Source organism: Lissotriton vulgaris, chromosome 2_1, assembly GCF_964263255.1.
Source record: "Lissotriton vulgaris chromosome 2_1, aLisVul1.2, whole genome shotgun sequence".
Classification (NCBI taxonomy): Eukaryota; Metazoa; Chordata; class Amphibia; order Caudata; family Salamandridae; genus Lissotriton; species Lissotriton vulgaris.
In genome coordinates, this window is record NC_141687.1 from 1545019098 (window position 1) to 1545040237 (window position 21140).

Below are 21140 nucleotides of genomic sequence, written 5' to 3' on the forward strand. Positions count from 1 at the left end.
TTACACTTAGAGAATTGTGATCAACTTTGACAAACTGTGATTTGAAATCAACAAAACACAAACATAGCACTCCTTCTTCTGATATTTTAATCATAATACAATTTAAATATATGATGAGAGGTTGATGCCTTTGTCTCGAGCCCACTTGTACACGTATGATCAAATTGCTATTGCCTGCCCAATCTTCAAAAGAACATCAGAACAATCTTGCAAAATGTTTAGATACCACATCAAGGATAGAGATATGGTAGTTATCAATGGGGATGCATGACTTTTCCCCCTTGTTTAGTATAGGAGTAATAAATGCACCAAACTAACTATTGGGATTCAATTTCCTAATTACAATTGCTCAAATGATGGCAAAAAAACTGAGTTGTAACTAATAAAGTTAGAAACACTGAGTCTTAGTTTATCATTTTTTCCAACTGCTATATCTGATTACGTACAGACTTTGTTTAAATAAGCATTTGTTTAAATTGGTCACAAAACAAAATCGAGAGCAATGCTCAAGTGAGATGCTAACTTAAACAATTTGATAACTGAGAAACCGAAGATAACATTTAAACAGAGACTGTCTTTGAAAGACATACTTAAGAAGAGTGAGTTAACTGAAAGGCATCCGATGTGCCAGATAGGCTAAAGTGGCTTTGTTCCCCTGTAAATGTGGCAATGCATGTACAAACACATGCGTGATGAAAGAATATCTGGTACCATACAGTAGCAGCAGCAAAACTATAACAAAATATCTAACATGTCATTTAAAAATCCAAGTCCTGGTGTGACCTTGTGAAAAATGCTACGTGGGTAGTACTGTCCACCCTGCCAAAAAAAGATTCAGGAATACATTTGGCAATAAGCAACCAAGACTAACGCTATTACACTATTCATGGCAAGGCATTTCTCAGAATTCCATTATGGTGACAGGGATTTACTGAATTTTTATGTCATGGACCAAACCAGAAGAGGTTCCAGAGGTGGGAAGAAGCTCCTACAATTGAGAAGAAAGTAATCAAGACACACACTAGATCTGGAGACAACATTTCTCCCAGTTATTAATATGGAAGAACAGTTGAAAATACATTTGGGAGAATAACCTTAAAGTCCTCTATTCTTAATTCTGTATGAAGATTCCATTTTGCATTTATAATTCTAACTTATTTTCACTTTTTTTACATACAGGGAGGAGAGGAAGGGACTTTTGTTTGCTGAAGCGAGAGGCAGTGAAAGCGGCTAGTGAGCCCCCTTGCATTTTCTTGATGATCCGCAATGAACCGATGCATACGAGATTACAGATAAGACCCCAGCACAGTAAGGCACTAGCGTGCGGTGGGGTGCTTTCAACCTGCTCTCTCCTCTGAAACTTGATGGGAAAAAGTTTGAGTGCTATTTGCTTTTAAAAACAGTACATATTTTAATCTGCCTATTTTACCTTGTTGTGGCTTGTGTTCTCTTCCGGTCTCGCCCCGGTCCACAACGGCTTGTGCCGCTTGCGTGGAGGGCGTTTTCAGACCTGATCCGGCCCCGGGTGATGTACTACTGCCAGAGGCGGGGCCGGCACCTTCATAACTTACATGCCTGCACTCCCGCGCAGCGGCCACGCCCAAGGCAAGCCCGTCTGCGCTCGTCCACGCCAGTCCGACGCCAGACCCTCTGGCCGTGCGACGACCCACAGGCTCCCATACTCGCGGGATGACCTGGTTACTCTGCGCGCTCAGGCCCCTTGCGCCTCTCACTGTTGGCGTTGTGACTCCCCGGTTTTAAAATGTAACAAATGTGGCTTTCGTACCACAGAGGACTTCTCCACCACTCCAGAGTCATCTAAACTCACAAGCCTTAATGTTCTCAGCTTGAATTGCAGATCCCTCGTGAGACACCATGAGGATGTATTCCAGCTACTCCTTGACAGGTCCCCGGACATACTTCTCCTTACGGAGACACGGCTCACCAATGAGGCGACCACCATCCCCGGCCCTACCGCTGGGTTACTCTATGCATACCCAGAATAGACCTAAAGGCAGGGGCGGAGGGCTAGCGGTGATAACCAAATCTGCTTTTGGCTGTGTCCTATCCCCTGTGACAGTACCAGACTGCGAATGTGCGCAATTTAAGATTAGGATCTCAGATAATTTCACCCTTACGGGGCTCCTCATTTATCGCCCTCCGGGATCCGCAAGGGCCTTCCAGGAAGCCCTGCCCCAGATCACTTCCTCCTTGGCCATAATGACGCCCAACTTTAGTATATTTTTTGGACCTTAATTTACACCTAGAGCGACACGACTCCCAGGACATCTCTAATTTCCTGGGAGATTTAGAAGCCTGCCAGCTGTTTCAGCTGGTAAATGGTCCCTCCCACTTAGCGGGCCACTTGCTTGACCCGGTATCCTCAAACATCGAGGGAATTAAAGCGCATGCTCCCCTCCTCCTTACCTGGACGGATATTTTCTTATCCATACATCTATTAAAGTCCCGAATATTGCTCTTTCGAATCCTTCCCCTCCCCTCTGGAGACGCCCCTGGCCTAAACTGGATGTCCCTAACCTAGAGTTCAACCTTCTTTCCTCCTGCCCGATATGGTCTAACAACCTGGAGGAAGCTGACAAAGCCTTTAGGAGTTGGATTAGTAGCTCCTTAGACCATCAGATCCCCATTAAAATGTCCCAACCTAAGCGGGTGCAGTCTCACCCTTGGTACACTGAGACGCTAGCCCTAGAAAGAAAACGCTGTAAGGTTTTAGAATGCGCCTGGAGGCGCTCCTATGACATCCCAGCAAAGAACAGCTATAGGTCTGCCACCAAAGCCTACCACAAACATATTCGTGAAATTAAGGCAGCGTATTACTCAGGTCTGATTAACTCCAGTCACAACCCCTCCAAAACCATCTTCTCTTTGATAAAAGATCTGTCCTGAACCCCTGAGGGAACTAGTAATTTAATTGCCTCTAACTCACAGTGTGAAGACTTGGCTACTTTCTTTACTAATAAAATCCAGGAGATATATATCTCGCTGGAAGCTAGAAGGCCTCTCCCCTCCCCCCAGTTAGTATCCCCCCTCCCACTCCCTTCAAACCTCTTCATACTCTCCCTCCTATCTCTCACCAACATTTTGATTCCCTGGCCACCAAGGTTAAAACTGGATCTCCTGATGACCCTGTTAAACCTAATATCTTCCGGCTTCTTCAGGACTCCATTCTGAAAGAAGGACTGGTTCTGATCAATAGATCTCTCCAGTCCTCCATCATTCCTAATTCCTGGAAGCATGCTAAAGTCGTTCCCCTGTTGAAGAAGCCTTCCCTTGACCCCTCACGCCCTGAGAACTTTAGACGCATCTCCCTCTTACCCTATTTGGCCAAGATCATGGAAGCTCATGTGAACACCATCCTGACTGACCACCTGGTGTCTAATAGTATCCTGGACGACTCCCAAAATGGCTTCCGGGCTAATCACAGCACGGAGTCAGCCCTCTTAGCTGTCTCGGAACATCTTAGAGCCGCACAGGATCTAGGAAACACGTCTGCCCTGGTCCTGCTGGATTTGAGTGCGGCGTTTGACACGGTCTCTCACGAGATGCTTCTCAAGCGTCTCAGGGAGATCGGGGTCAAAGACGGAGCCCTGGCTTGGTTCACTTCTTTTCTTTCTGACCGCTCTTTCCAGATCCATGCCCCACCACACTCATCCAGCAGAATCCCCCTGGTTTGCGGCGTCCCTCAGGGATCGGCCCTTAGCCCCACTTTGTTTAACATGTACGTCCGCCCACTGGCCCTTCTGGCCAGGGAACGAAATATCAAAATGATATCTTACGCGGACGACAAGCAACTCATTTTCACTTTTCCCAAGGATACCTCGCCTGACCAGGCTAAACTGCAGGAAGACATCCTGGCCATTTCCAACTGGATGGTGGAGAATTATCTCCAGCTCAACTCCTCTAAAACGGAGCTACTTTGGCTGGGAGGTGACTCACAGAACTGGGACCATCAATGGTGGCCCCCTTCGTTGGGCCCCCCCCCCCAATCCCTAAGGAGGGCGTTAAGAACTTGGGCGTCCTAATGGATAAGTCTCTGTCCTTCGAGCTTCATGCTAAGAAGGTCGCAGGTACCTGTTTTGGGCGCCTACGCTGTATTAAACCTATCCTGGGTTTTTTTAAGCCACCCACCCGCCAAGTCATAGTCCAGTCCCTCGTTCTTTCCCACCTTGACTACTGCAATGGTCTCCTGCTGGGGGCCAATAAGTCAGTGGTCAATAGACTTCAGAGAGCTCAGAACGCCGCAGCTCGAACCCTTTTTGCCCTCCCCAAACACTGTCATGTTTCCCATCTTCTTCACCGGCTTCACTGGCTTCCGGTGAAACAGAGAATCAAATTTAAAACCCTCTGCCTCACCCACAAAATTCTACACGGCCAGGGACCCCATATACTACAAGATCTCTGCTCACCCTATGTTCCCACCCGAACCCTACGCTCTGCTGATCTCCATCTTGCCCACACCATCAGAGTGCGCAAAAGCAGAGCGGGTGGCCGCTCCTTCAGGTCCCTCGCCCCGGCCCTCTGGAATTCTATCCCCATTGAGGCACGCGCCACTCAAAACCACTGGCACTTCCGTAAATGCATCAAAACCTGGCTGTTTGCTTCTACTCTGGGGTCCAATTCTTAGGCCGCTTTGCTTTACTCTATCGCTCTTTCTGTCTGGTTGTCTGCAAGCGCTGGGACGCCCCGTTGTTGGGGCAGCCATGCGCTATACAATCTCTCCTAACATAACATAACATAACATTATATCATAGCAGTTTAACTATGTCTTTTTTCTGTTATTTTATTTCTGCTGTTGTGATACTATGAATTATACTTGGATTATGTTTACCGCAGTTTGTAGTTACTCAGGTGCTATATATAATTGATTTGAGGGATGAGGACATTTTGTCCACTTAAACGAGAGTTGTAGCAAAAAATACAATATTATGAAATTTTTTCGGTTAATCAATATGGTTTATAGCATTTACTGCTGAATATGTTTTGCCCACCAGGGCAAAACATGATACTGGAGACATTCCTACGTCATTTCCTCCACCACTCTGGCTGGAATACCAAAAAATATTATTTTGAGATAACCACTGGCCCTGTAAAGACCCACGTGCCTTCAGTCATTATGGTGGCTGTTCTGTAGGCACTATAAGTTTAATAAGTGGCAACTCAAACTTTTTAAGTTTCCAAAAACAAACTCACAAAAGGCAAGTTTGCTTTTGAAAAATAAAAAATAAATAACGTGGACTCCCTGGGAGGTTTCTTCCAGGATGTGGGGGTCATTTTTCTATTTTGACAGTTCAGAACTGCCACGATTTCCCTTGCAGTCATGAACTGAAAAAATATATATAAGCCAGACCATCTGCGCTGAGCAATGGGAATGGTCAGATCCACCTACACCGATGGCCCAAACTGCGTTGGGCCGTCTTGTAGTTTTTCTGACAGCAGAGCCAGCTGGTGCACCACCATTGAAAACATAACAATCAGTTCGACTTAACCCAGAGCAGGCAGACCGCCAGTTTGGGGGACATAATACTCCACCATATTTGTGGCAGAGTACCTCATCTGCCAAACTCTAAATCAGGTCCCAAGAATTAAAATGAAAGTAGAAAGAATTAATTAAAAAATGTGCCTGTAGGTACAAGTAACTCTAGATCCACAGAACAAGAAAAAAATACCTCTAAAATAATAAATCCATTTCACTATGCAATTTGATGCATCTATACTAGGACCCTGTCTTGCATGCATTTTTAAATCTTGCATTAATTTATGTAAAAATCCTCCAGTTAATCATGTAAAGACTGTTAAAAACCAATTCACTCAAGCCTTTAAATGAATTCCATGTACTTAATGTTGTTCTGATGAAGGATTTTTTCCAGCCTTTTCACTTGCTGCTTGTAAAGTTTCAGCTCTTTAGCAGTTGGTCTAAAGGAAAGAAAGAATTAATTGGAAAAACTGTAACTGAGGGATGCCAAAAGTAATCGAAAATCATTATACAGTTCTAGCATTTATTGATCGAATAATCTTTCAAAATGCGATATGAGATCTGTAAGATATACGGGGTCATAGAGTAGGTTTCACCAATCTATAGAGCAAAGGGCGTGAAGCTATACAAAATCAAATGCATTTGATATCCCCAATTTGCTGCCACTCCTAAATGTGATTAAATAGATACTCTAGTTATTGAAAGTAATCCGACCATAAACAGCACCAAGAGAAGTGTCTGTTTGATCATTCCTAGATTTCATCATAGCTCCAGATATACTGTAACATAGAGCCTAGCATTGCACATCCATATTATGGCATTAAAGATTATTTCAAATATTTAGGAGAGAACATGTTGCTTCCATATTATTCCATTTTCTTTAAGCTACAATGGACAACACGTTTATATTTTCAGAAGACTCTTCACGAACTAGGCTTCTAAATAGTTTACTGCACTGTTGGCAGTTTTCAAGCAACTGCCTTTTTAGAGATATCAATGAGGCCAATTGAGCCCTACAAAGACAATATTTTGTTTCAAAATTATTTTGCAGATTAAGAAGCGAGGCAGTGCAGCGGCCTTTTGACTGCAGTCTGATGTGCTCTCTGCCACCTTTTCTGCCTCAAAATTAGAATAATTGAGACTATACTTGTGAATTGTGCAAGAGGATAAAGAGGAGCGAACTGGAAAGGCAGAATTTACAGATTGTAGAGCAGTGAGATGCAATGTATTTTATATTTATTGGTAAAGCTCCCTTGTATGCTGTGCTATTTGCATGCGTTGGTGTGGCAGATCAAAGGTAAAGCTTTTAAATTAAAACAAATATTTTATAGGAAAATATCTTAATTATTCCTAAATGTTGAAAACGATATACATGCGTGCATGACAGTGCAACAACATTTATACTACATTTTTCAATTCTCGAAGTACTTCCGGTTCATCATTACTACCAAGTTTGACAGAATATGTGAGAATAGATTATTTATTCTCAGATCAGAAAAGTGTCATAAATGTTGCCCTACTGCCACAACAGAGCACTGAAGGAGAAAGCAGTTCTTCTGCTGAAGTGCTAAAGTTAGGCTAGTGTCCAACTGGATGGGAGGTGTACCAAGCAGAGAGTAATTCTTCCAGAGCATGGTAGACCACACAGCTGACAGGCTGAGACTCCTATAACCGCTGTTTTCATAACCCCAAAATCCGACTCAATTCTGTATACCACATGGCCGTTATTGAATAAAAGAAATAAATACAGCATGCTGACATCCCAGTTACTTGGATGGGGCAGCTTTGACCTACTGGGAAACTGAATTACACCCACAATTACACCCCAGGTGGCACTGTGAGGAACCGCCCAGAACTAAATAAAATGTCTCTGGTCTGGAACTCACTGTGAATATGCCAAGACTTGGACCCAAGAAGTAAACTGCAGTGCTTCAGCAGCTGTTGCTGCCTGCCCATTGTTGGAAGGGGGAGGTTGCCAATTGTGGTTAGGCGAGCGATGGAGACTTCATTGCCCTGTGAGCTGTCTCGCTCTCCCTGCCTTCCAAGAGGGAAGGAGTGCGGCGATGCCACTGCACATCTGACCTGAAAACACAATGAATGCCCTCAGCCTTTGAGCCTGCTCCTGAAGTTGCGAGTCTCCCTCATGCACCATTCTCTAAGAGGGCAAAATGCCCAGAGGTAAACAAAGTGAAACACTGGATGTCACACATCTGAGAGGGAAACCAAAATCAATACGGCAAGAGGAAATACCCATACCCATGTAATATTTCTGGATACACCGAACAACACTCACAAGGAGGACTCACGGGTGACAACTGCCATGGAACCAGTCAACTGCCTTAATAACATTCTGTTAGCCCTACTATGCCAAGGTGAAGATTGATATGGTGGGGATGGATGTGAATCTTTTACTCGCAGACTCTTATAAACTGGAAGACAGAGTAGGTGCCACAGAATAACGCTGGCTGAACCCTTGGCTTTGAGACTGGGATTGAATAATTCCAGCAACAGCATGTCAAACTTCATAAGAGGATAGGCTATCTGGAGTTTAGGCCAAAGATGCGAAGGATCGATACCACAAAAGTAACATCTGTGTTGCGGGACTGCCAGAAAGGGCTTAAGGCTTAAAGACTAAACTCTACCAGGAAAAGTGGTTGAGTGACACAGTAACCCCCAACAAGCTGACAAAAACTACTACTAAATTACTGTGACACAACCAACATATTATGAAAAGTTGGGCCACACTTCTCATTCAGGTTTGCAATGCTATCAATCTTACTAGACTTCATGTTGGCAGTACAAAAACACAGAGGCTACTTCTTCGATGTAAAGAGAACACTCAGTAGTGATATGCAGATCGCCTACATTCTGCTATGTTTTTACAAAATTCAGTAATAGCTGACAAAAGGCAAATTGTTTCACAGAGGTCAATGATGTGGGAGAATGGCTGGAGAACGGAGGACAAGGGGTGACACCTCCACAGTTAGAAATATCTGATGCAAAAAATGTGCAAGACCCTTATGCTAGAAGAGGAACCATAACAAATTGTCACTAGAGTAGATGTGGAAGGCTAGGGCCGGCAGTGAAGTGGAGCCCTGACCTGGAACAGAGGCCCAGGAACATCTTACTACCGTCTACTGATGACTTGAATGACAGGATTACCAGTATACAGATAGTGCCCTGTAGTGACCTCGATAAATTCAGGCATGATCTAGTAACTATACCATGCCTCAAGTGGATTCACAATGCTACTTACTGCAGGCACTCACAGGGTGGCACCTTTATAAATGGAAAAGCAGATACAATTATGAGCTCCGGGTCCGGGATCACTTAAGTGGAAATCCCGCCCGGATCGTTCACAGCAGCCCCACCCGGACGATAGCTACAGCGAGTCCACTTACCAGGCACAACCATAGATCCTGGTGGAAGATCGAAGAGGAAGGATCCAGCGACGATAAGGACCCCGAAGGCTTGCTAGGAGCGCACTCAAGAGTTAACAGGGGGAGTGCTCCCGAGCGAGCCCGAGAAGAACACGCTGACCAAAGCTGGAAGAATCACTGAAGACCGGAAGACAAGAACCCGGACACTCAATAGCAGCAGGGGAGCCCCGGGACACTCCGTGACGACAGAGGAGCCCCGGGACGCATCGAGGTGAGAGAGTTTAATGCCTGCCCCTGCAATGGCCGCCTTAGTCGCAAGAGAAAACGGCGGAGGCTCATGCGACAGACTCTAGCTGCCTCTATTTCCGAAATCCGCATCTACCACTGGGCAGCTCAAGGCAGACAGGCGCAGAACAGAACGAAGACCAATTCTCACGAGCTCCGGTGGGGAAATGGGCGCTGCGAACTGAATGCAAGATGCCTGTCCCCAAAATGGCCACCAGAAGCGACATTGAATGCAGCCAAGCACTAACATAGACCTCAAATGCTATAATCAGCTTAAACAGCAAATAAAGCTAAAAAAGACACAACCTATTTACAATAATTACTATACAAAGAGTCAGAGAGTACAAACTGAAACTAATTCCCTTGAGCTCCGGTAGAGAAAAGGACATAACAAATTGAGCTCAAGACGCCTACTCCAAAAATGGCCGCCAGAAGCGACAGTGAATGCAGCCAAGCACCAGCATAGTCTCCAAATGCTACAATCTGATTAAACCGCCAACAAAACTGAATTGAGCTCAAGACGCCTACTCCAAAAATGGCCGCCACAAGCGACAGTGAAGGCAGGCAAGCACCAGCATAGTCTCCAAATGCTACACTCTGATTAAACCGCCAACAAAACTAAATCGACACCAACATATCTGCAATAACTACTCTACAAAAAGTGTCAGAGTAATTAATCTCTCGAGCTCTCACTGAAAAAGCGGTCATTTTGTGAAGAGCCCCTGACGCCTGACCCACTTATGGCAGCCAGTAGAGCCATCGAAAGGGGTGGAAGCTAAAAGTGAAAGTGGAAAGAGACTGAATCATTCACACAGATCACTATGATTATAATCCCTAAATCATGCTCCCATCCAGTAGTCTACTGAGTGATTAAGTTCAATTTCCAGGTCATTTGAGACATAGGACGCTTCTGTTGACATCCTGAGTCGGAGGCGGACACCCAGGCCCCCCACTCACAAGAAATCCCAGTGGCACCGCAGGGCTGGAGCTGACACTCTCTGACCCACAAAGACATTCCACCCTGAAATTCGGCCCTACGCTGACCCTGGGTACTACAAACGTCACTCACTGAAAGAAGAGTTACGCTTACTCGGGCCAAAGTCTCTGAGCCACAAGCCTAACTTGATAGTGGTACCCGGCCATTGATTGAGAACAACTCCAACGACACAGTCCCTCTTACCTAGAGACCAGACCAACTGCAACGCCCAATCCCAGGTCCAAAGAAGCCCCTCCCAGCACGACCCTTCCCCTCTGCGTCCTCCCCCACGAGAGGCAACCCCCCTTCCTCCCAACCTCCCCCCGCCCGAACAGACAACACTCTCTCCTCCACATAACATTCCATCCCATCATCCACTGGAGTAAAACCGACTCCCTCACAACACAGAAAAATGCCACCGAGCTCGCACACGGTTGTTACCCCGCTCACTCCAAAGTTCCTGTTTCCCCATGGCCAAAACTCCTTTGCAATCGCTCTTCCCCCCTAACTCTCTAGTAAAGCGAAGAAACTCTTCAAGCATAGACTGCTCAGACAACATCCCGAGACACTATTCGCAGACACCTATCACTGCTTCTACAGAGGGCAGATCAAAATGGACCTCATCTTTCACACTGATAGCCCCGACTTCTGGCACACCACTCTCAACACACATCTCAGCATCTCCAAAACCACCACTACCCCCCACAGGCGCAAACTGACGACCTCTTTCCCGAATCTCCAGTGGAAGAGCAGCTATATCTCCATAACCATATTCACGAACGGCACAGTCCTAATACAGGCCAAGAACGCTTACCTTGAAGGCATTTACTCCCTCTTCCTCTCACTGAAAAAGGCCTCCACGATCACCTCAGAATTCGGATCTACCCCATCCTTCCCCCCAGAGAGACACCCATGACAAGAGAGGCAGCGGACCCCTCTCTCAGCTGCCTCAAGATCCCCCTCGCCGTCATCCCGAGGCCCTCATTGTAACTCTATCCCGCCTTTTACCGCCCACTCCCCTCCTATCAGACAGCCCGTCCATCCGTGCCCCCCTCCCTTCCTCTCAACTCCCAGGATGGAGCATCACCCTCTAGCTCAGCCCACTCACAGCCCTCCCCCGTCCCCTCGCCACTCGAGATCCATCACTTGCCATGGGCAGCATTCCCCACGCCCTTGAACCCTACTAATAACTATCCAGGCAACCCCTTCCACAATAACAATCAGGGTCGGGACTCTCATCCCTCCTCCTACTACCATCAAGTCAGGGACTCATCCCCCTCCAAGGACAATGCGGCCCAAGACACCCTCCCACCCCTCCTGGTACCTCCCTCCTCACCCAAGAACAAGGCTGCCACAGACGCAACGCCTCTCCCTGCTAGAAACCCAGCTGGAAATCCGGATTTGAGGCCTGAATGAAACTCTATCCAACATATCCCTAACCCAAAAGCCCACCCAGCCACCCATAGAGCTAGCCAGTCTCACCCAACCAAGCCTAGGCAAGGTATCAGCCCCCACTGAGCCTCACGTCCCATCAGACCTTGACCCTTGTCCCCCAGTAAGAGGAAGGATAGCTCCTATGAAAGACCTAGAAGAGCAACCATCTCACCTTCCCGGCAGGAAGTGACACACCCTACCGCACCCTATGATCCTCCAATATATTCCTCCCCTAAACCGCGATTCAAGTAATCACGGGATTCAGAAGTGAACACCCTCCTCTGAGAGCCCCCAGACCCCCTGCCCACCTTGCCCTCCTACCTAGAGTCCAATCGAGTGAATACAAAGAACAACCCCCCATCAACTGCATGCTCATAAACTGCAGATCAGCCTCTAAACATGCATCTGAACTAGCGGAAGCCATCCTCTCCCATGACATAGACATAGCATTCATAACATAAACCTGGCTCAATAACTTCTCATACCTTGGCATGGACATGCTGGTTTCTCCGGGATTCACAATGATCAACAAAGACAGGCAAGTGAAAAGAGGCGGGGGCTTGGCAATCATCCACAAGAACAACATCGCCATCACGGAAATTTCCTCTGGTGTATACAGCTCCTTTGAATGTCTCTCAGTCAACATAAAAACTCAGGATACCAGACCTACTCTCTGCCATCTTCTATACCACCCCCCAGGCAACTCCTCAGAATTTGGGGTTCACCTCTCCAAGTTGATTGCCCATTGCGCACTCGGCAACTCTAACAACATAATTCTGGGCGACCTCAATCTAAGGTGGAATGAAACAAAGAACCCGCTCATTCAAACCCTAAACAACCTACTACTAGTTAACAATCTGACCCAACACTGCTCAGAAGAAACATCACAGAGGAGCTATCCTTGACGCTATTATAGCAGAAAGCAAGGCAATCTCAATCGACCACATCCTTCCCGTTGATTGGTCAGACCATCACATAGTTCTCTTTCATATCATCCATTCGATCTTGTCCAATCTAATTCCCAAGCTAGACCCCCCCCCCAAATGGGTCAGAAACACAGCCCAAATCCCACGACCTAGAAGAAAGAATTAGCGTTCTGCTCCCCCCTCTCCACTGACCACCTCTCAACCAACGAACTCACCTCTCTTTACAATTCCAACATGACCCTCACCATGGATCAAATTGCACCCTTGAAGCTAAAGAAATATAGGAACATTCCCTCTAGAACATGGTTCACCACTGACATCAACGAAGAAAGAAGACAATTAAGAGCTGCAGAAGGAACCTGGAGGAATAATCCCTCAGTCCCCCACTGCGATCAACTCCAAGCAGCCCGCAGGATGTACAAAATCACATTAAGAACACAAAGTCAGCTTTCTTCTGCTCGGCATTTGATAACGCAAAAAACAGACCCAAAGAGCTTTTTCAATATCATAAGGAATCAAAACTCCAAACCCATACCTTCCTCAACTCAGGCATCCAAAGTTAGATGCGACAGCTTCGCAACCTTTTTCAATGACAAAATCACCAAGATTGACCTCGCACTTGGCACAAATCCCATCTACTCCAGTGAGATCAAAATGTCCAAAACTCTTGTTAGCGCTTCCGTGAAATCTCCTAAACAGTGGTCCTCCTTCACTCCCATCCAGGAATCAGAGATAGTTAATCTAATCTCCAATTCTAAGCCCTCATCTCATGCCCTGGATCAGCTACCTCCTCACCTGGCCAAAGACCTGAAGCTAGTCCTAGCCCACTATGGTGCAAGATCATCAACAGCTCATTAAGCTCTGGAATCGTACCTGACTGCCTCAAAGTAGGACAAGTCACACCTCTACAAAAAAATAAACAGGGGGGGGGGCATGGCTTGGACACAAATGTGAGCGGACGTGCCCTTTGAGAGCTCCGTAGCCCCGCTGCTTTTATGAGCCATTATAGCTGTGTTTCGGGGGCTGTGTAGGGACCCCCTAACCCCTGAGGGGTCACAGACGCTAGCGTGGTTGCTGGTGGGCGCGCTACAGACCTGGGAGCTGGCTTGGAGACCCTGCAGGGCCCCGGGCGGCGGCGCAACCTTCATAGCCATCTTGTCTTCTCCCGGGCGGGTTGCTGAAAAGCCCCGACGGCGGCTTGCAGGGAGGCGCCCTTCGACCCGACGACGGTGCCGAACCACAGCACAGGGATTCCGGTGACGGCGCCTGGAGACTGGTGAGCCCTGCGCCGCCCAAGCGACCGGGAGACGCTCCGGAGGCCCCCGGCGGGAGGAGCGGCCGGACCGGAAGTCCAAGCAGGCCGGCCAGACGCGCGGGGCCAGACCGCGTCTCCCCACGAGGCGCTGGGCCGCACTGGACTGGTTGGGGTGTTGGCGCCTACTGCCGGAGAGGCGGACCCAGCGCGAGGACCCAGGAGGTGACATCGGGGGCTGGGCTGCCCCGCTCCGTGCGATTGCTCGCCTGTAGTGGTCTGCAGGCCAGCTTCTCTTCAGACTCTTGTGGACGTTACCTGGGACCCAAGATGGCGCCGCCCGCTCGCCGTGCTCTAGCCTGATTCCGGGAGCTGCACTCAGGCTTCCACGCCGGAGGGTGCATCTTGCGCAGCAGCGAGGAGGGGAGACCCATCCACCCGACGCCTCAGCTTGCCCAGGAGGAGAGCAACCCTGTAGCGGCTCCCGCGGCAGGCCGGGGTCGGCCTGGCTTGCCTGACCCCAAGATGGCGGCGTCTTCCTGGATCCGCGGTGGTCTCCGGTGCTGCAGCTGACTCACCGAGCGCACCGTTTCTGCTGCCCCCCGCCCCGCCCTGCAATGGTCTGTCTGTTTGGCCGCTGGGGGTCTGCCCCACGCCTCGCCCCCGTCCCCTGCGGTGAGCGCCTTCCCTGCATCCACGCCTCGAGGTGAGTGGCCCTGTAACCCATGCCTGCAGGAGCCTGCGCCCTGTGCCTCGAACCCACCGCTTTGGGGTGTGAGCCAATGCAGGTCTCAGCCACTAGAAGAGGATCCTCTGGCCTTGTGCCTGCTGAGACCTACGCACTGCCCCTACCTCTGACCTGCCTCCCAGCGGATTGCTGCGCATTGGGGACCTGGACCTAGCCTGGGTGCACAGCGGTGAGGTGCCCCCTTGAAGCCCCGGACCTGTGGACAGCCTGCAGTGCCTTGGTGAGCGCAGGAGGGTGAAGGGGTCACCAAGACATTTGTGTTAGCCACTGGCAGGCCCTGGGTGGCGACGCTCCTGTGCCTGCCTTGACACCGTAAGTGCCCGGGAGCCTCGCTCCGGACCAGAGATGACACGAGGAAGAGGGGGCTAGACTGACAGGGCGGCAGCACCGAAGGATACCTCAGTGGTCGCCATGTGGGGCAAGACGGGAGCGACTGCGTCGGTCGAGGAGCTGCCGCGCCCTGGGAGTGACTCCCCGCCGGTGACGCAGGCCTTCATGTCATCCTTTATGGCGGACCTCAAATCTGAAATTGGGTCCCTGCGCACAGAAGTACACTCGTGTGTGAAGGAGATGCGCAAGGAGGTGACGGAACTGGAGGACAGAGTTGATAGCCTTGAAAAAGTTGTGGATACCCGAACGGAAGACCTCGAGCAATTGTGGCAGAGAGTGACAGCCCTAGAGGAACAAAATATAGAGCTTCAGGTCAAGCAGGAAGACCTTGAGAACAGGGGCCGGCGCAACAACCTCCGCATTCGGGGCGTGCCACTCGACGAGGAAGGGTTGAACATCATGACCTACGTCGCGCAGCTCCTACACGAGGTGTGGGGCAATGAAGATGCATCCCCGCCGCTGCTGGATCGCGCCCACCGGGTCTATGGAGCCGGGGGTAGGCCGGGGCTCATCCCGGATATCCTGACCCGTGTACACTACTTCGCAGAGAAGGAAGCCATCTTGAAGGCGTCAAGAGATGAACCGGATCTCCGCTACCGGGGGCACAAGATTCAGATCTTCCAAGACCTTGCCCCCAACACCCTCCACAGGAGGAAGGTCTTCCGCCCGGTAACAGACAAGCTGCGATCACTCGACATCCCCTATCAGTGGGGACACCCCTTCGCCCTCATATTCCGATGGGAGGACAAGCGCCGAGTTATCCGGTCCTATCTTGAAGCGGCACAGCTACTCAAGCTTTCGGAGTCCCCGGCACACAGCCCCTCCCGCCCCAGGAAACAAGAACGGACCCCAATCCGCCCGGAATGGACCAGGGTGAGCAGGCGGCGTCGCACGCCCCCAATGGATGAACGCTCCGCTTCGTAGGCCAAACACGACATCATCAAGCACATCCGATCTCTGGAAGGCGATCGTGACGGTCAAACATCGCAGCCTCACACCCCGTGAGCTGAGTCCATGGACTTTTGAGTGCTACTGGCGTCCGGCCCTGCGGATTGGGTGCGGCGTCGCCGGACACGCTGGGCCCCCCTGCAGTGACCTTACGGGGTGCTCCCCCCTGTGGTTTCATAACGCAAGAGTCGGGTGAGGCTTCACCGGATGCGCCTGGCCTCCTCGGGGTGATCGTGGGGGGGTGCCCACTTGCGGCCTCCCCAGACTAGATGCCGGAACGGTCACTTCATGACCTGATGCGACACGACTCAGCCCTGCTTGGTGAGCAGGGACTCTTGACCTTGTGCGGCCTATAAGGGGTCACACATCTTCATGGGGACCGCTATTGCTGAGCCTCACCTGAGGTAGCGTGGGACCAATGTGCTTTCCTGATCGATGCTCCATCGGGTGCTCGCGAGGAACATCCCCCGCGGCCTTCTGCTCCAGGCATGCAGCCACGGACGTGCAACGCCTTTAAATGCTGTTGACCCCCTCCAGGTGAACGTGAGGAAGCGTCCTTGCGGCCTTTTGCTACAGAGACTTGCTCCCCGTCGCTGAACCCAGGTACTCTTGTAGAATTTATTCTGCCTCCCCCATTCCTGAGACACGTTAGCCTCGCCTGCCCCCGAACCCGTCCTGAGCAGCGGGGCAGATGGGCTCCGAGGCTACTGGGACCTTTATCTTCAGCAGAACCCCCCCCACCTCCCCCCCCCCCCATTCTGTCCCATAGGAAGTGACATTCCTGTGATCATCCAAACCCTCGGGTAGAGGATGTCCGGTACATGAGACATAGTGCTAGGGCCCGGTTGGCCCGCTGTTGTTCTTTACTATCTTTGTTCTCTTTGTTTTCCTACTCTGTCTACTCTTTCTACTTTTCTCCCGACCTGTCCCTATCCTGTCCCCACTTCTACCTTTTGGTGGGGTGGTGGTCCTGGGGCTCTTGCGGATGCACACACGGAACTGCAACGGTGGTGGTGGAGGGAGGTGATTGTACCCAACCATGCGGGGTGGAGGGTGTTGGGCGCCATCCCCCCTAGTGTTATGGCGGTGAATGCTCCCAGGCCCCTGAAGATCCTGTCGCTCAATGTCAAGGGGCTGAACTCCCCCAACAAACGGAGCCAGGTGTGGCGCTACCTTCTCCATCACTCCCCTGACATCATATTCTTACAGGAGACACATCTCCTGTGGGGAGGCACTAGGCGCATGGCACACCCCAGATACCCCACACAATTTTGGGCATCGGCTGACACCAAAACGGCGGGGGTGGCAATCCTGTGTAGGGCTGGTTGTAGGCGGGGGCCCACCAAACCATACAAGAGCAGTGATGGGCGCTTCATCCGGGCCATGGTGCAGATGGGGGGGATACAGTTCACCCTAGGTAATGTATACGCACCCAACCAGTCGCAGGACAAATATCTCCAGTCGCTCTTGAGAGATCACTTCAAGTCTGATGAACCACATACAATACTAGGTGGGGACTTTAATCTAGTGTGGTACCCTGATATAGATCGCGGGGAGAACGCGTACAGCGGCGCGGGCGCGATGTCCTCTACGCTCAAGACTCAGATCACGGATCTGGCACTGGTCGACGCGTGGCGCTACCACAACCCAGGGGTCCGGGACTACACTTTTTATTCCCACTCCCACCGAACTTACTCACGCTTCGACCGCATTTTCACCTCCCTAGATCTTGCCCGGGACACGCTGCAAGCTGTCATTTCGGACATCTCGTTGTCAGACCACGTGCATGTGGAAATTACATTGCAGGACCCTCTGGCGCGGCCCTCGGGAGCGACGCTGGACCCTCCCGCCCGGTATCCCCGGGGACCCAGAGGATGTGAATAGCATCCGTGAAGCCATAGACTCGTACTTCACCATTAACGATCGACCGGAGACGCCCCTCCCAGTAGTGTGGGACCCCTTCAAGGCCACCATACGGGGCCAGATCACGTCCCTAGCGATAGCACGATGGCGGGAGGCCCACAAGCTGGAGACTAAGCTTGCTGGCGACCTCAAGCAGGCGGAGGCATGGGACAGGAACCGATCTTCCCTGGCGTCCAGGAGGGAGCTGGCTAACCTCAGGGGGCAACTGCACCTTCTCCGCACTAACAAGGCGGAGCACTCCCTACTAACGCTGAAGCAGAAATATTACGAGGGTGGAGATAAGGTGGGGCGTATGTTGGCAAGACGACTGAGAGCGAGAGTAGCTAGAGCCCATATCGCTAAAATCCACTGTCAGGATGGCACCACAGCCGTCACGGAGAGAACAAAGCAGGATGCCTTCGTGGCTTATTACACCTCTTTGTACGCGGGGGCACCCACATCGCAGGAAGCGCGAGCAGCTGTCCTCGACACCTACGAAGGTCCTCCGTTGCCACCGGCATGTGCAGCGGAGCTGGAGGAGCCCATACAGGATGAGGAGGTTTCGGCGGCCATTAAAGAACTCCCCACCGGGAAAACCCCAGGGCCAGATGGCCTCCCGCTAACCTTCTACCAAGTGTTTCAAGCCCAGCTCCGTCCTTACCTGCTTCGGCTCTATCACTCTTTCTCTGCCACGACTGGTCCGTCCTCCGACATGGGAATGGCGGAAATTGCGCTGATCCCAAAACCTGGGAAAGACCCTGCGCTTTGTGCCTCCTACAGGCCTATCGCGCTCCTGAATACCGATTTAAAGATCTATACCAAAATACTGGCCAAGCGACTGGACCCTTACATGCCGGGACTTGTGGACCCAGACCAGGTGGGCTTCATTAGGGACCGACAAGGGGCTGATAATGTACGCCGGCTGGCGCACCTGGTGGGCAAGGCACGGCACTGGGACATCCCGGCGTGCCTTCTCTCGCTTGATGCGGAGAAGGCCTTCGACCGTGTGGATTGGACCTTCCTGAGAGAAGTGCTCCAGAAGCTTGGCCTAGGTCCTAGGATGATAAGTAGCATTATGGCCCCGTACCTTGGGCCACGGGCCAGGGTCAGAGTGAACGGCCAACTAACACCGCCGCTGCAGATACACAGAGGTACGAGGCAGGGGTGCCCACTCTCGCCGCTTTTGTTCGCCCTTGCGGTGGAACCGCTAGCGGCAATGATACGACGCGACCACAGAATACATGGCATAGCCCATGGGGGGAGAGACAACAAAGTGGCACTTTTTGCTGATGACTTGATCCTCACTCTCACACACCCCAGTGAATCACTACCGGCGCTTCATGAGGTTATTTGTCTGTATGAGCGGGCATCTGGCCTTAAAATAAATCATTCCAAGTCCTGGTCGCTCAACCTTACTATACCCGCGGATGAGATTCCACCCCTGAAGGAGGCGGTGCCCTACCAGTGGGCGGAAAGCCAAATCAAATACCTGGGCCTCACGCTAACCCCCCACTTAGAATCCTGGTCCTCGGTCAACTGGGCAGAGTGTCGTAAAGCGGTTCTGGAGGACCTCAGGCGGTGGAGGCCTCTGATGCTCTCATGGGTGGGGCGTCTGAACGCGGTCAAAATGTCAATCCTGCCGAAAATTTTATATGTCTTTCAGTGTCTGCCCACCCCGATTCCGCTTCACTGCATCCGGAGCCTCCAGCGAGAGATCACTTCTTTCATCTGGGGCGGGAAACGCCCCCGCTTCTCGCAGAAGATCCTTATGGAGCCGAGGGACAGGGGCGGCCTGGCATGTCCCAACTTGGTTCATTACTACTGGGCAGCGCACCTACGCTTCGTAGTAGAGTGGGGTGCACGTGCAAGTGACAAGCACTGGTTCCACATGGACCGGGTGGTCACGGGACACACCATATGGGATCTACTGTGGCTTCCGCGGGCAGCGCGCTCTAGGAGTGCGTACATGGCAGTCCCCACGAAAACGGTCCTAGACATCTGGGACAATGTTGCTGTATCAAGGGGCCGCACAACGTTCCCTTCTCCGCACACGCCGATAGCGGGACACTCGCAATTCCCTCCAGCCCACCGTACCCATGCGTTCGACAAATGGACGCAGGGAGACTGCAGAGTCATTGGGGACCTTTTCCTCGGGAGCTCACCCAAGACCTGGGAGGATTGCAAAGAGGAGTTCCGACTCCCACTGTCGGCTGGTTTCCAGCACACCCAGCTACGTCACTGGATCACGGGCGACGAAGTATACCAGGCGGCCGCCAGGGCCTTCACACCTTTTGAAAAGCTGGCGCGTTCTCTCGGGGGGCTGAAGAGGCTAATCTCGCAAATATATCACATACTTCAACACCCTAAGTCAATTCCCGCACACCCATACCAGAAGCAATGGCAGCTGGCGACAGGCGCAGATACTGAGCCTACCCAGTGGAGCAGGCTGTGGCGCGATATACCCAAAATCTACCGTAGTGTCCCGCAGCAGGAAAACGCCTATAAATTACTCACCCAATGGTACTACACCCCGCTACGCCTTAGCAGAATGTTCCCTAGGGTCTCGCCGAAGTGCTGGAGATGTAGCTCTGCGACTGGTGACTTTGTGCATATCTGGTGGGCATGCCCAACTTTGACAATCTTTTGGAAGGAGGTACTTAACCACATCAGAGGGGTGCTGGGTTTCCCCATACCTGAAGAAGTGTCCACAATACTGCTCGGCATACACCCTAGCACACTCAAGGCCCTTACCCGTAGTGACTGGATACTCACACTCCACATGCTAGGTGCGGCCAAGCAGCTGATAGCCTTATACTGGAAACGGACCGAGGCGCCGCCCATAACATCCTGGTTTGTACGCCTCTGGCAGGTACTGGCGCTGGAACTGCTCACGGCAAGGTTACAGGCGAGAGACACACGCTTTACAGCAGTTTGGAAGCCCCTAGTGCGATACCTTTGCTCTGTACAATACGCGCGATACATGCCCCCTAGGTTCCGCACGTTACACCTCATTGAGGACGCCCTTATCCCTGCGGATCCCGCTAGATTGTGCCCTTGAGTGATATTCCCGCGCCGCCGCGCACGCCCCCCCACTCTACCTCCTGACATGCCACCCACAGCCACCATCCCTCTTCCCCTTTCTTCTCCCTGCACTCAGATTTTCATACTCCGACTACTCCCTCTTTTCCTACCTGCCACTCTGGCCTTCGTCTCGCTCTGGGACGGTTGAGCCCTGTTGGGCTGTTTATTACAGTTGGGCTGGTTGCCTGCCACCTACCTCCCATGCATAGCGGGCATATGCTTGCGTGTGATGAGCGTCTATATTACTCCCCCATAAGCCACGCGGCTGTCTCTCTCTCTCTCTCTCTCTCTCTCTCTCTCTCTCTCTCTCTCTCTCTCTAGGGA

At 51.1% G+C, this 21140-nt stretch overlaps 1 protein-coding gene across 1 annotated transcript in view; it reads right to left on the reverse strand.

Moving 5' to 3' along the window:
- Positions 1 to 21140, reverse strand: part of CEP70 (centrosomal protein 70) — a 541458-nt gene that overhangs the window by 267087 nt on the left and 253231 nt on the right. Inside the window, exon 11 of the mRNA XM_086957416.1 lies at positions 5857 to 5934. Coding sequence (XP_086813542.1) covers positions 5857 to 5934 — 78 coding nt within the window. The remainder of the gene's footprint in view (positions 1 to 5856; positions 5935 to 21140) is intronic.